The sequence below is a fragment of the Chanodichthys erythropterus genome, chromosome 6, assembly GCF_024489055.1.
Source record: "Chanodichthys erythropterus isolate Z2021 chromosome 6, ASM2448905v1, whole genome shotgun sequence".
Lineage (NCBI taxonomy): Eukaryota > Metazoa > Chordata > Actinopteri > Cypriniformes > Xenocyprididae > Chanodichthys > Chanodichthys erythropterus.
Genome location: NC_090226.1, coordinates 27,118,641 through 27,133,230, shown reverse-complemented (window position 1 = coordinate 27,133,230; position 14,590 = coordinate 27,118,641). Strand labels below are relative to the sequence as shown.

The following is a 14,590-nucleotide window of genomic DNA, read 5'->3' as shown; positions in this document are numbered from 1 at the left end:
GAAATATATATACAATTTTTATGAGCTATATTTTTTTAGGGGGAATCTCTCACTACCAATGTGCATCATCCACCTGGATGCCGCGATGGCAGCCATTTTATGCCAGAACACCCACCACACACCAGCTTATTGGTGGAGAGGAGACAGAGTGATGAAACCAATCAGTATATGGGGACGATTAAGAAGCCATGATGGACAGAGGCCAATGGGCAAATTTGGCCAGGATGCCGGGGTACACCCCTCTTCTTTTTCGACTGACATTCTGGGACTTTTTATGATGATGATGATGATGATTAAAAGGTGTTTTTTTTTTCAACATTTTTCAAACAAAATGTCTTAGGCCTACCAGTTTGGAATGAAATCAGGGTAAATACTGTATGGGTTTTTATTTTAGGCCGTACTTTCCTTTGAAAACGGTGCAATATGTAATATTTCTGTCCGCTAGAGGCCTATTCAAAACAAAGGTGTAGCTTGATGATGGCAAGTTTGAGCGCGGAATCTTGGATTCGGGATAGGACTCAGGAAGAAATCATGTTCATGGATGAGCTTATTAACATTACTGTAGTATGAAGCAGAGCAGGGTCAAGTGTTGTGGGAGCTGAACGAGGCCGCTAGAGCGATGGTGCAACACACGTCTCACGAGCAGCAAAACTTTTATTATGCCACAGTCGCCAGCGCCGCTTCCGCTTTTCCAGTCATGAGTATGAGGTAAGACTGCTCTGTTAATCATATTAGATACATTTGAAAGTGTTGAAAATGATATTATAACGTTACTCTGTATGTTCGCTCCTCGGCTGCTGCGAGACATTTGTTTGAGACAAACTGCAGTAAGATAGATCGATTTTAGAATATCGTATTAAATACTGGATGGCTTGTGTTGATAAATGGCATGCAGTTGTGGTAGATTTTCCCCTACGCACCTGACTTAAGTTTACCTGTTTACCTGGGGCTTCTCCTAATTTACACCCGAGCGTCTTCTGGCGACACTCAATAATATACCTGATCACTCGGGGGCGTCTCCTAATCGACACCCAATGATATTTATTATAGCACTGCGTCTCCTATCGACAACCGCTGTTTTGAGTTGGTCAACATCTTGACCCTTATGAAAACTATCACTTGAGAATAAGGTCTTTAGTGTTCCCTAACTAGCTGTGCAGCAATAACCAGATAGACTCCAGACTATGCTTTAGAATATACTTTATTCACTGTAGGACCTCGTATCAATTCAGTCAAAAAGAATCCAACCAGCAAAAAGAATACAACAGTTTATATAGGATAGGAGCATGGTAAAGCATTCTACAATATGATTTGTTCCTCATATGTCAAACCCTCATGTTAGGTAAAGCAAGATTGGCCCAAATCATGTGTTTATTAGTTTGTTGGTTACTCAGTATCATGGGGCTATTAGGCTATATTCAGATTGTTGTCTAGGTTTTCCTAAAGCCGTGCACACACTTAACGATTGTAAGGGCGATTATGAATGTAAATTGATACTTATGACTGATCGCGCTCAAACGCGTCCAGTCAGAGCCAGTTGCGTTCATTCTGCGATTACAGTAGATGTTCAAATTCCATGTGTAATATGAATCTGCTTCAGTCGCAGGAAACAATCGCTGTATGTTGAGCTCAGTCTTAGAATGTTTTAGCTAGTCGTTAAATGTGTGCCCGGCTTAAGTGTCATTTCCACTTTTCTTATTTTAGGACATGAATCAGACACACACTGACTTTGGCCCAAAGTTTGAGAACATTTAGGTTTCAAAGGCATCCCATAAAAAATCCCATCACACAATTAATTTTAAAACACATTGTATGATGGAGAAAATTCTGTAATACTGTTACTAAAAAAAATCTGCATCTGATTATGCTATGTTAATTACTTCACAAAATAATGTTTTCCTCTGAGGCATGGTAAAGCATGGTACTCGCAAAAAAAAACAAAAAAAACAAGATGATTTAAACAAGACTAAACATGTTGAGCTATATATCAACAATTAATTTTCTGTCTATAAACGTAACCAAACAGTTCCCTTGCCAATTAAAACATGTAATACATTAAAGCGTCTTTGGTGTCCATGGTTTCTACAAAATAAAACCGGAAACGGACTATATGCACGGGTTACTTCCTGGTTGTAGTTAAGCCAGCTCGAGCACTTCCGGTGAACTGTTAGCTGTTCATTCTGTAGTCGTTGTACATCGACAGAAAACCATCTATGGTTGACTTTTTAATGTTGTATTTATATTTTAATGTAGTTATCACATTTACCTAATTTGCCAATAAACCAGTTTTATTGATTGCAATAAAGACGAAGCTATTGGAACTGTTTAAAAATGCCTTGTCTGTAATTAGACACGCACACACATTTTTTCCCAGCACTTCAAATGTTATTTTTAATGTGATGACCACAAACATTATTTGTTCATCCTTCTGAGATTGTCCCCATTGTAAAACCGAACGTTTAAAAATATAGGAAATTTAACATTTGATAGAAAACACTTATCTAAAAATAAAAAAGACAGTAATTAGCATTTTAACCACCAGATGGCGGCAAAGTAGCATTTATTTGCGCACATATCAGCCATTTCCTCTGAACGTTTTTCACTTCGTTTTTGACTAAATATTAAACATTATAAAATAACTAGGTTTAAAATACATTTTGTCAATGTGAAGTATGAAATACTCACAAAATCTTATGAAAAACAATAACTTTTATTGTGAATTACACAGAAAGCGAGCACCGTGCTCTCCCTTTGTAATCACAGCAGCTGTCAGTCAGTGCAGCGCAAGATCAATGATTTCAGCACACTTGTGAAAACACACATTTATTCAATTAATCTAACTAAAGTGCACAATAAATATTTAATTTTTGAAGCTTTTTTTCCACATAAAAGTGTGAAAACTAATGGTCGAATTGAATTTAGCCGAGGAGGAACATTGAGGTACGTCTTTATTTATTTATTTTTTAACTAAATTAATGCTATGCCACACTATTTAAGTGACTATATTCTGATTATAAACTAAGTATTACAGTACTGATGCTCAACACACCAGCAAATGACTCACCGGAAGTTTTCGAGCTGGCTTATATTAATGCGGAAGTTCTAAAGAACGCTCCGTGCATATAGTCCATTGACAGGGGACTCCTCACACGTCCTGGAGCCTTGGTTAAAATTGCAATTTTCTCACGATTTACAAATAGTTGGAAACATTTGGGATATTGTAAGTAGCCTACTAACGTGAACAAAACATATAACACTGGCCTAGTGGTTTTTGGATATTTTACTTATTGAACCTTTAATATTAGGTAAGAATAGTAATGTAAATTGTAATGTAATGTAAATTGAGAAAAAAAGTAAATGATGACCCAATTTATTATATTATATTATATTATATTAATGTATTTTGAACAATTATGACTATCCGCTAGAAGACGCTATGCGCTAAACACAACACCAACTCACGTGGCAGAAAGAACTTCCAGTTGAACCGGAAGTAGAGTTTCTCACACACGTGAAGACAGCAGCAACAGAAAATGGATTCTACCGAGTTAACAACTCCAGGAAATGTTTCTAAGAAAAAGGGGAAAACGAAAAAAACAAAAAGAAAGGCGAAACCTGACGAAGCTCCAGTGGAGAAGATGGATCGGGTGGAGGGTGAAGTAAAGGACGAGAAGCCAGTGTCAGAAGCGTGTTTTCCTCCAACATTCAGCATGTCCGATATCAAAAACAAGCAGCGCAGACATGCGATGTTCCTTAAACTGAAAGAGCAGAAAAGAAAGGTGACATCTCACTGACATAACTTTACACTCTTATTGAAGCGCTCATGAACGCACAATTTGGCTGTGTTTCAAAACGTAAAGAGCTGCCAGGACAGACAGCCATTTGGGCATCATGATCAAGACAGAATGATTCTAAAATGGCTAAAATGAGCAAAAAGGACAAGTGCGCCTTTGGTGCTTTTCGTTCACTTCAAAGAATAATTAAAAACACCACTTGTATAATTCACTAAGGTCTGAGACACAGTCAGCTCTAGAATTAAAAGAATTTCCCAAATGTTCTATATTATATGTTAAAGCTATCATTTATGTCTTTCAGCAAAAGTTGGAACTGAAAAAGAAAAGAAAAAAGGAGAGAAAAGCTCTTGGTGATAAGGTATGTTTGGTGTACTGTATTTCACAGCATCCATCTATCTCATTCAACTACATTAGATAATAAATCTCATTCCCTTGCAAAAATGATTTCTTTGCACATAGGGATAGGAATGGGCAATTAAATTAAAAACTTCCCAGATAGCATTCATATTTGGGCCTCATCAGGGCCAACTCTGACACACATGGCTCAGTTCTGGAAGCGGTAAAGGTCATATGGGCCGTATCTGGCCCACACACATAAAGCCGGTTTTTGTGTGAGACTTGCTGTGTATGGCCCAGACGTGGCCCATGTGACCTTTGCTGCTGCCAGAACTGAGCCATATGTGCCATAGATGGGTATGTATGCTATTGTCAGCCACACACAGGTTGAGTGTGTGGTTCCATGTGGTATGTGGGCCACAACTGGGCCAAATGTCATTTGCTATCTGGGTTGCCATTAGGGATGTGTCACGATTTTCGAATATTCGATTAGTCGATTTAATTATAGAATATCGAATAGGTTGTGCGAATCCTCATGTTTCCAATGGTGACACGTTCATGTAACCAGAGGGAGGCGCGCGCGCGCTGCCAATAACGCACCTAAAAAGCTGTCAACAGCAGAACATAGACAAGCGTGGCATATAACAGAGAAGTTAAAATCAGTGTTCACACGACACACGTGCCGTCATTCAGGCTGTTCACAATGATATAACGAGTTTGGGCAGCCTAAAATCAATATGGCTTGAGGTAAGCTTGCTGCGATAGTCGGTGTTGCCGGTGTTCAGGAACAAAATCGGTATCATAACTTGTCACCGCTCCCGAATTGGCGCTAATTTGAAAGTTAAAGTAAAATCCCCTCAAGCCGCCTTTCCACTGCACACGACAAACGACAGCCGTTGGACCGGAAGTCATTCGTTTCCAATGGAGAGTAGTACGGGGGCTGCGTGGAGTTCCGATCATATGCGAATGCGGAAATTTCGGATCCGATTTGAGCTTCAGATGCGTTGAAATATTTGAACTTCTGCGGCTAGACCGTATGCGACCGGCCGACCGGATATGATGTACTCTAGTCAAAACGATGAGCACGAAGTTAGAATTACCAATATTTTAACACTTTAACGTTATTATATAAACACTATTTCTTTAAAATGGTGGTTATCAATAATTATGTAAAACAAAAAAAGATATTTTATGATTATTAAATAAATTTTTACGTTGAAGCTCTATAAAATCTACTAGTATGTTTTTATTTCAAATGTATTGAGGGTCATTTGCTTTGTATGGATATATTCATACATGCATTAACGTTACATTCATTAAAATCGTTCAGTTTACCATGGTGGTTGCTTGGGTTGGAATAAGCCGAGGGTAACGGTTGCTTCACTACCAATTTCTAAGTTCCGTGCGACTGCCGCTAGGGGGCGAAATGCGACAATCGGATGCGAATGTCGTGTGCAGTGGAAAGGCGGCTTCAGTCATTCATGGTGCGTGTCCACAAAAAGGTGCCGGACTGGACAAAAGCGAGGCGAACGCCGCAAGCGAGCGACACTGATAGTCCACACTGGCGGAGAGCGAGCGTTTTCAGTTTATTCCTCCGGAAGCTCAACGTAGGAATTAATTGAAAGCGCTCGCTCTGCTTCGCACTGTTATGAATGGCCATGCAGATTTTACTTTCAATTATATTAACGAACATATTAATATGTTTTAGCACATTACAATCATTATATGGCTTGAGTTAAGACGGCATATTCTCCAATGAATTAAACAGTTTATCAATATCATACAGATTGAAAGCGTGAATGGTCTCTCTCCCACTGTTTGTGTTGATGCGTGGGTGCGGGGGAGGGGTGCGATTTTCGAATATTATTTTTGCTTGAAATGCCCATCCCTAGTTGCCATCTAGATTTATTACACTAAATATTTTTAAAGAAAAGTAATTAAAAACTATTGAAAAAAATAGTAATGTAATAATAATTTAATTTCAATGTATATTTCAATGTTTAACTATTTTCCCTATTTTACATTATTTTTTCATTGCATGCAGTGAGACTTTTCTATTTTCAGATTCTTGCAAAATTACTTAAAAGGTTAGTTTCAGTATGAAAGTTCTGTTAATTACTCACCCTCATGGCGTTCCACACCTGTAAGACCTTTGTTCATCTTCTTAACACAAATGAAGATATTTTTGATGAAATCGAAGTGTTTTTTTTTGTCCCCCATAGAAAGCAATGTAATTACCATATTCAAGGTCCAGAAAAGACATTGTTAAAATAGTCAACGTGACTACAGTGGTTCAACCTTTGTTGTGCAACGAGAATACTTTGTGTGTGCAAAAATAATGACTTTATTCAACAATTTCTTCTCTACCCTGTCACTCACCTGTGCGCTTCCAGAGGTTCTAAATCAGAATGCGACTCTGTATTGACTGGCTCCTGCGTCAGCATCACATGCATGCATTGTGGTGCTCACGTGTACAACATCGGCCAATACTTAGTCAGCGTTCTGATGTAAAGAACCTGGAAGCCTGCGCTGTCTATACAATGTAAAATGTGTAGGAGTCTGACAGGGTAGAGAAGAAATTGTTGAATGAAGTCATTATTTTTGTTCTGTTTTTGTACACAAAAAATATTTTCATCACTTCATAACATTAAGGTTGAACCACTGTAGTCACGTTGACTATTTTAATGATGCCTTTACTACTTTTCTGGACCTTGAATGTGGTAATAAACTTGCTTTCTATGGTGGATAAAAGAAACCTCAGATTTCATCAAAAATATCTTAATTTGTGTTCCGTCTTACGGTGTGGAACGACATGAGGGTGAGTACTTCATTTTGGGTGCACTAACCCTTTAAGGTTATGTAATTTGTGAGGTCTGTATGGTCAGATTAAATTGACTTGTACAAAAAATAATAATTTAGATGTTCCCACATAAAGCACATAATATCTGAAAAAATGTTATGTGAAAAAAATAACTTTACTGTTTTTGTAATTTCTGTGTAAATACATTTATAGCTCCTCTATGAACTAAATGTTTTATGAAATGTTTATTTTAATTTCAAAACATACTTCATATGCTCCATTCCTCTATTTGGTGAAAAGCTAATGTATTTTAGTATTGATATGATACTTTAGATAATTTAGTTGTGTGCAAAACAATTCGATAGTGAATGGAAAGGATAATTCTTAATGGTTAATGCCTACATTACTCAATACTTTGAGGTAATTAACATTGTCATATGAAGAATCACACAATAATGACACTAATATAAGTTTCACAAACCTCAAGTACACAAGTGGCTTCATTTCGAGATGGACATCACTAGAAAAAATGAAAAGCTGCATCTGAGTGAGTAAGATGTTGATTCAGGAACTGCTCTGAAGAAGGGTTCAGTGAATTCATTCGTTAGACTGATCTAAATAGTAGCTTTATGAGTTGTTTTGAATGATTCATTAAAAGAAATGGTTTATTCCTGCTATACATGGTCTTTTTATCTTATTTCTACCAATATATCATTTTTAACAGGTATATTGCTCACCTCAAATGCATTAAATTTGCGGTTAATTTGTGCAAATTGTTTCAAGTCACTGTTTCCATGTATTTTGTCTTTTCAGGCGCCACCTAAAGAAGTGCCCAAGACAATAGAAAACCAGAGAATATACGACGAAACTACAGTCAACCCAGAGGATGAGGAGGTGATTTGTGAACCCTATTCCACCTGCTGCCTGCTTCTGTAGACATCATTTACCATTTCAGAAGTAACTCTTGTTGATTTTGTTTTTTAAAATCCAGGTGGCTTTTGATGAAGGAACTGATGAGTTTGCTGCTTACTTCAATCGGCTGACAAATCCCAAAGTTCTCATCACCACTTCAGACAGGCCCAGAGGAGTGAGTTCAAGTTTGTTTACTGTTTTGTTTTCTAATTCACTCTTGTTGTAACTAACCATTTAAGAATAGTAATATCCTTCAAATATTTTGTTCTTATGGGTTTGTTTCTGCATGTTTTCAGAGGACAGTGAGGTTTTGTGAACAGCTGGCAACAGTAATCCCACATGCACATGTCTACTACAGAAGAGGTCTAGCGTTGAAGAGAATCATCCCACAGTGTATATCTAGAGATTTCACGTATCTGATGGTGATCAATGAGGACAGAAAGGTGCCAAGTATCCTTTGTTCAGACTTCATTATATAACCACTTCTTTGATCTGTGAGATTTGGTTGTATTGTCTGCTTATAAGAAACGCTCGCTGAATTCTACCTGAAGGATTTTCCCTCACTTAAAGTGTCACAGATGGTTTGGTTCTCTGTCACCTTCCTGACGGGCCAACTGCACATTTCAAAGTCAGTAATGTTCGTCTTCGCAAGGAAATGAAGGTTAGTGTTTTTTTTTTTTTTTTTTTTTTTTTTTTTTTTTTTACTTGCTTATAATTATAAGATTCAGTACAGTCACACAAGGGATTTTGCTGGTCCATGTTTTATGATACAACATATTTCCAACGATGCAAAAGTAGGCGTTGTTGTCTTGCCCAGACGCAGTTGTATGCAAATGATTGTGCCCCTGTGACATCACATGGCAAATCGGTTCGAAACAAAACTTTTTTTACAGCTTGATTATATATTTTTTATTGATGATATTTTAAGTTATGGAACTTGCAGGATGTAATGATACAAAGACCACTTATGTCAAAAGACCAAGAAAAAATTGATTTCTCATATCATAGTATAGTCAGATTTCAAACTGATTAAAAGCCATTAGAAATTTTGCCATACAGCACCAAAAAATGTCATTTGAAGATTTAATTAATTTTGAAAGGTAATTAGACCCTCCTATTTGCTACATCAATTCAAATTCAGGAATTGGGTGGTTTAATATGATTTTTTTCAGTTCTGAAGCTCACAACCCTGTCCTTATTTTTTCCTGTTTTTCCTCACTAGAGAAGAGGTAAGGACCCAACAGAACATGTCCCAGAAGTCATCCTCAACAACTTCACTACTAGACTCGGTCACTCCATCGGCCGGCTGTTTGCTGCTCTATTTCCTCATGATCCACAGTTTGTGGGCCGTCAGGTCGCCACATTTCACAATCAGAGGGACTTCATCTTTTTCAGGTTTCACAGGTAAGTGTTCGATCATATGAGTAGTTTGAAGGTAATAAATGAGGCTTACAGCCGTGGCAAAAGTATCAGCAGTGACATTAATTTTGTGATTCGCAAAGTTTTCTGTTTCAGTTTTTATGCATTGATTCACATTGTTTCTAGATTATTGTGCAGAGTGATCAGATGATTTTAAATAATTGCAAAAAGCTTCATTGGCCAAAAAAAGAAAAAAAAGGAACTTTATCACAACCCAAATTTCACAAAATGTCCAGCTAGCATAATTTCTCTAATCATATCATCAGCACATGGGAAAGTGTTATATCAGTCAGAAGGCCATGTCCTAGTTAAGCCCCGGGTATACTTCACTTTCCGCACGCAGTCGCGTCCACGCATCTTTCAAAGTAAACTAAACCAAGGCTGCGTGCGGATGACCGAGTTCGACACATGCGCAGTGCAGTTTTTTTCTATACTGTTACCAGACAACTGGACATTCGCTGGGCAGGATCGGAGCAGAAAAATAGTGCATCCACCATTGCGGCATAGTTCAGAAGATACACCAATAGAACAGGAATCAAAAACGATTGAGAAGGCATGCTTCTGAGTTTACTCGTCTTTGTTTTTGAATCACTCTTCACACACTCTTCTTCGACGACTGCACGTTTTGTGCTCAGTACTGTGCGTGCTGCCACCTAGAAAAATAGTGCATCCACCATTGCGGCATAGTTCAGAAGATACACCAAGAGAACAGGAATCAAAAACGATGGAGAAGGTATGCTTCTGAGTTCACTCGTCTTTGTTTTTGAATCGCTCTTCACACACTCTTCTTCGACTGCACATTGTGCACAATACTATGCGTGTTGCCACCTAGTGGACTCTTCTTTCCTGCTTGCGCATGCGCTGTTGCATGCGCACCGTCCTCGCGGTCTCAAAATTTGGGCTGCACGCGGACTGGGTGTGCGAAAATTGTCATGTGGACGGTGCACGAACGCGGACGGCTGAAGTATACACGGGGCTTAAGGCTGCATATCTTGGCTGCTATTCTAGCGTTTAATGCTAAGAAAGACTCTAGTCTACAAGCCTCTGAAGGACTGGACTAGAAAGGACACAGCCTCACTAGGATGCAGCCTTCCATTTGAAAAGCACCTATCATCAATTTGTATCAAAATCTCACATGCAAGGAAATTACTCCAAAGAATATTGCACCTGAAATAACAATGTACTGGATCACAAAGAACTTAAAGGAGAGAGGCTCAGCAGCAGTGAAGAAGGCTTCAGGATGTCCCGGAGTATTCAGCAAGTGCCAGAACCATCTACTTCTGAGAAGTCAGGTATAGAATCGTGTTACCACCAGTGCAGAGTTTGCTCAATATTGGCAGCAAGTGTGAGTGTATCTGCATGCACAGCGGGAGTCAAGAAGGGCAGTAAAGGAGCCACTTCTCTCCAAGTAAAACATCAAGGACAGCCCAAAATTCTGCAGGAAGTACAAGGAAGACTAGTCAAGTCACCTTTATTTATATAGCGCTTTTTTACAATGCAGATTGTGTCAAAGCAGCTTTACATGGATAACTGGTATATAATTTTGGCTGCACAGCAGCTAGACAAGAAGTGTCAATGCAGGCAGATCAAAGCACTGTTGAATATCAAATATCAAGTGTCCCCAACTAAGCAAGCCAAAGGTGACAGCGGCAAGGAACCCAGACTCCAACAGGTGACATCAGGTGGCAAACAGGAGGCAAATAGGTGTTAAAATGGAGGACAAAAAAACACCTTGGGAGAAACTAGGCTTAGTCGGGGGGCCACTGGAATAAATACTCTGAATGTTGCGATCCTATCAGACTTTTGATAGTTACCTGAATCGTAACAAAGCACTGTTCGCCAGAGGAACAATGCTTTATGATTCAGGTAGCTATCATAAGTCTGATTGGATTGCAACATTCAGAGTATTTATTCCAGTTCAATCCAGATGAGGATCGTTATTCATCACTGCGGTATGGACAGTTTGTTGAGGAGCTGTGCCACTTGCTGTCGTGTCAATGAGGCCTTCACAATGGATGATCTAGTTGACTCAATATCTGCTGATACTTCAGGGGTGGATTCAGGCCTGGATTCGGTTGAATACGGTAAACCTCGGGATAAACAGAAAGAATAATATTAGCGTAGATGCCATTCTTCTTCTGATGTAACAAGTACATCTGGTGTTATAGGAAGTGTTCCCTGTTCTGGCTGAACTAATTTATGCAGCCTAATAACCCTTGACGTATTTGAAAATATAAATTGATAATGTGTTGTGTATGCCAGGTTAAAGAGATGCGTAGTGCAAGTTGTGTTCTCTGATGAAGTCCCCTTATTGTTTGCAGGGTTTCTACAGTCATGTACAAGCATTAGGCATTATAACCAATCACATGTTTCTATTGAGTTTATGAATGTAAAGGCCAATCAGAGGCATTCAGGTTAGTCAGCGCTGAAATGAAGAGTTTTGTTTAGTGCACACGCTCTCTGACTGAATTCTAACTGAAACTCATGAATTCTCCCATCTTAAACAACAAAGTGCAGATTCGATGTAAGAGATTCATGTATCAGTATAGTCAGCTTCCGTGATTTTAACAGGAATGTTAAATACACTTTTCCAAGATGGCAGCAAGCTGGTGTTCCCTTTCTGTATACAGTTTATTCCAGTTAATATAATTTATTCATCATGCTGATAAGATTTCTTAGTCTTCATTTACTAATGTGTAAAAATCATTAAAATAATTCATAAATGGTTCTTAGATTGTTGTTGATCTGTGTAGCCAGAATGTTATGTGCAGTTTTTCCCAAACACAAAAAACATTTTTAGGAATTCTATTAATCAGGTTAATAATCATTATTACAATATCTAGAGCATTAATTGACATGAATGGCCCTGTAGTGAGTTCCTGTTAATTTTATAATTCATGAGCAACACAAAACATTTATGCTGTTTCAGATGAAGCTTCTGTTCCAGCTTTGCAGTGTAAAGATGGATTTTGTTAATTATAATATTTTATTGGTAGCAGCCTGCGCGTTGTGGCCGTTTGTTATAACATTTGAAATAACAAACTTGAACGTGCAAAATACAGAATATATGTGAACAGCCCCTTAGTTACCTTTTTTTTTTATTCCAAAGGTTTGTCTCTGGCTCTACCACCTTGTAAAGTTACTGGACATTTTTATTTACTTATAGTAAATATAGTATAACATTGTTGCCTCCCATTGATGTATGTTAATCCGTTGCTACACAGTGGAGTTCTGAGGGTCAGACACAGTATTCTATCTAACCATCTTACTGGTGTGTCAGCATTATTTAAATAAATGTTTATTTTTTTATTAAACCACACAGCTTGTCATTAATTCGTTAAGATATGCTGTGAATTTAAATTTAAACATGGATTTTTATTCTTATTTTACATGTGTACACAGACGTTCCATGGAACGTTAGGTAATGAATATTTGCCTCAAAAGTCATGTAAATTTATTGGTAGAAATGTGTTTGAGACATCTGGAAAAAAATTTTGCCTGGAGAAGAAAAGGTGAATGCTATCATGAGTCCTGTGTCATGCTAACAGTGAAGCATCCTCCATGTGTGGGGATTGTTTTCATCCAAGGGAGTGGGCTCTCTCACAATTCTGCCCAAAAACGCTGCCAGGAATATGGTTATCAAAATGTCCTAAATGTCCAATTTCTCCCAACAAGCCATGAGCTATTTGGTGATGATCTGTGCATTTTCCAGCATGATGGAGCACCATGTCATAAGACAAGGATGATAATGAAGTAGCTCGGAGATCATCACATTAAAATTTTGGATCTGCAACCAGACAACTCCTTGAATCTTAATCCCAGAGAGAACCTGTAGTCGATCCTCAAATGGCAAGTGGACAAGCAGAAGTCCACAAATTGTGATCAACTCTGAGCACTAATAAGGCAAGAATGGAAATCCATCGGTCTTGATTTGGCCCACAAGCTGATATCCAGCATACTGAATACTGAAAAAGCAAATTTTGTGAAACATGATTTGTCACTGCCAATACATTTAGCCATGGCTGTATATACAAATTCCATTCAGTTCATTGAAAAATACTCTCAACCAGGGTTTGTTAGTGCAAGTATTTTCACAAGGAGATTTATGTTGTTTGTTTAAAATATGAACTTGATCTACAGAATAGAGTATGAATGCATTGTATAAAAAGTAGAGACACTGTCAGAATTATATTGTACAATCAGTTACATTTTAACTGGTTAAAAATCATAGTTTCTACATGACTGAATAAACTCATGTGTATCATTCAGGTACATCTTCAAGAATGAAAAGAAAGTGGGTATACAGGAACTAGGACCTCGCTTCACTCTCAAACTTCGCTCCTTACAGAAAGGAACCTTTGATTCAAAGTTTGGGGAATATGAATGGGTTCACAAAGTAAGTTCTAAATCTAACATCTCACCTATGAAAAAAAAAATTGGTTGTTTAAATGTGCTGTGATTTGTCAGTTATTTTTGGCAGTCATGCATTATTAATGGTTTCTTACTGTGTTTTAGCGCCATGAAATGGATTCCAGCAGAAGAAAATTCCATCTTTGAGGGACAGACTGGAAACACAGGATAACAGTGTTTGTTTCATAAATATATATATATATAAAAAAAAAAACTTAAGAAATGAAATATAAAGTGTTTATAGAAACACAAGCTGTGTATTTTCTGTATTATATTATCTTGTATTAATGTGGTAATTTGCATAAGAATATTGTAACATCACTGGGCAGAAAGATACTTGATTTGTCTAGAGGCATGACAAATGAATCAAGGCATGTTTAAATACTTCAGTAAATACTTGTATTCCTTTACTCAAGTATTTGGGGTGTGTTTGTGTTAAATAGACTATCTTTCTGTCTTAATTTTGCAACACTTAACTTGGGGCATACACAAAATACTTTCAAATATGCAAAAAGTAACTTGGAAAGAGTTAAAACTAGGCTGTCATTGTAGACTTTTTTTTTTTTTTTTTTAATAAAAACTGGCTTCTCACAGTGGTCACTATTACTTTGCAAGGTTTTGTACTTTAAAAAAAAAAAAAAAAAAAAAAAAAAAACGATTGGATGCAAGTCCATGAAGACAGGGTTGTTGAGTGATTAGATGTTATAGTTAATGTAAAAACATTTTAAAATGCTGCTACTTGGCAGTTTTGAAAACATGGTTCATTTATGCCGCGGACGTGATCTCAAAGTTTTTTTTTTTTTGTTTTGTTTTTTGCTAAATTTCTTATTCATTCGTTTGTATTTGAAAATAAGATCATGCATGTACACAAACCAAAAAAGAAATAATTATATACACAAAAAACCCACAAAAGTTCAAA

At 37.5% G+C, this 14,590-nt stretch overlaps 1 protein-coding gene across 1 annotated transcript; it reads left to right on the top strand.

Annotated features, from left to right (window-relative positions):
• Positions 1-3,481: 3,481 nt before the first annotated feature.
• rpf1 (ribosome production factor 1 homolog) lies at positions 3,482-14,277 on the top strand. The gene is made up of 9 exons (XM_067388524.1): positions 3,482-3,779; positions 4,096-4,152; positions 7,744-7,824; positions 7,922-8,017; positions 8,139-8,292; positions 8,421-8,503; positions 9,065-9,246; positions 13,531-13,657; positions 13,777-14,277. Exons 1-9 carry the CDS (start codon positions 3,534-3,536, stop codon positions 13,816-13,818), a joined length of 1,068 nt encoding a protein of 355 aa, XP_067244625.1. The 5' UTR covers positions 3,482-3,533; the 3' UTR covers positions 13,819-14,277.
• Positions 14,278-14,590: the final 313 nt, after the last annotated feature.

What these genes read in the sequence shown, in the direction of transcription:
- rpf1 (XM_067388524.1), top strand. Translation starts at nt 3,534, where the DNA reads ATGGATTCTACCGAGTTAACAACTCCAGGAAATGTTTCTAAGAAAAAG. An exon ending in CTTCAGACAGGCCCAGAGGA is followed by an intron (nt 8,018 to 8,138) that starts GTGAGTTCAAGT and finishes GCATGTTTTCAG; the next exon opens with AGGACAGTGAGGTTTTGTGA. An exon ending in AATATGAATGGGTTCACAAA is followed by an intron (nt 13,658 to 13,776) that starts GTAAGTTCTAAA and finishes ACTGTGTTTTAG; the next exon opens with CGCCATGAAATGGATTCCAG.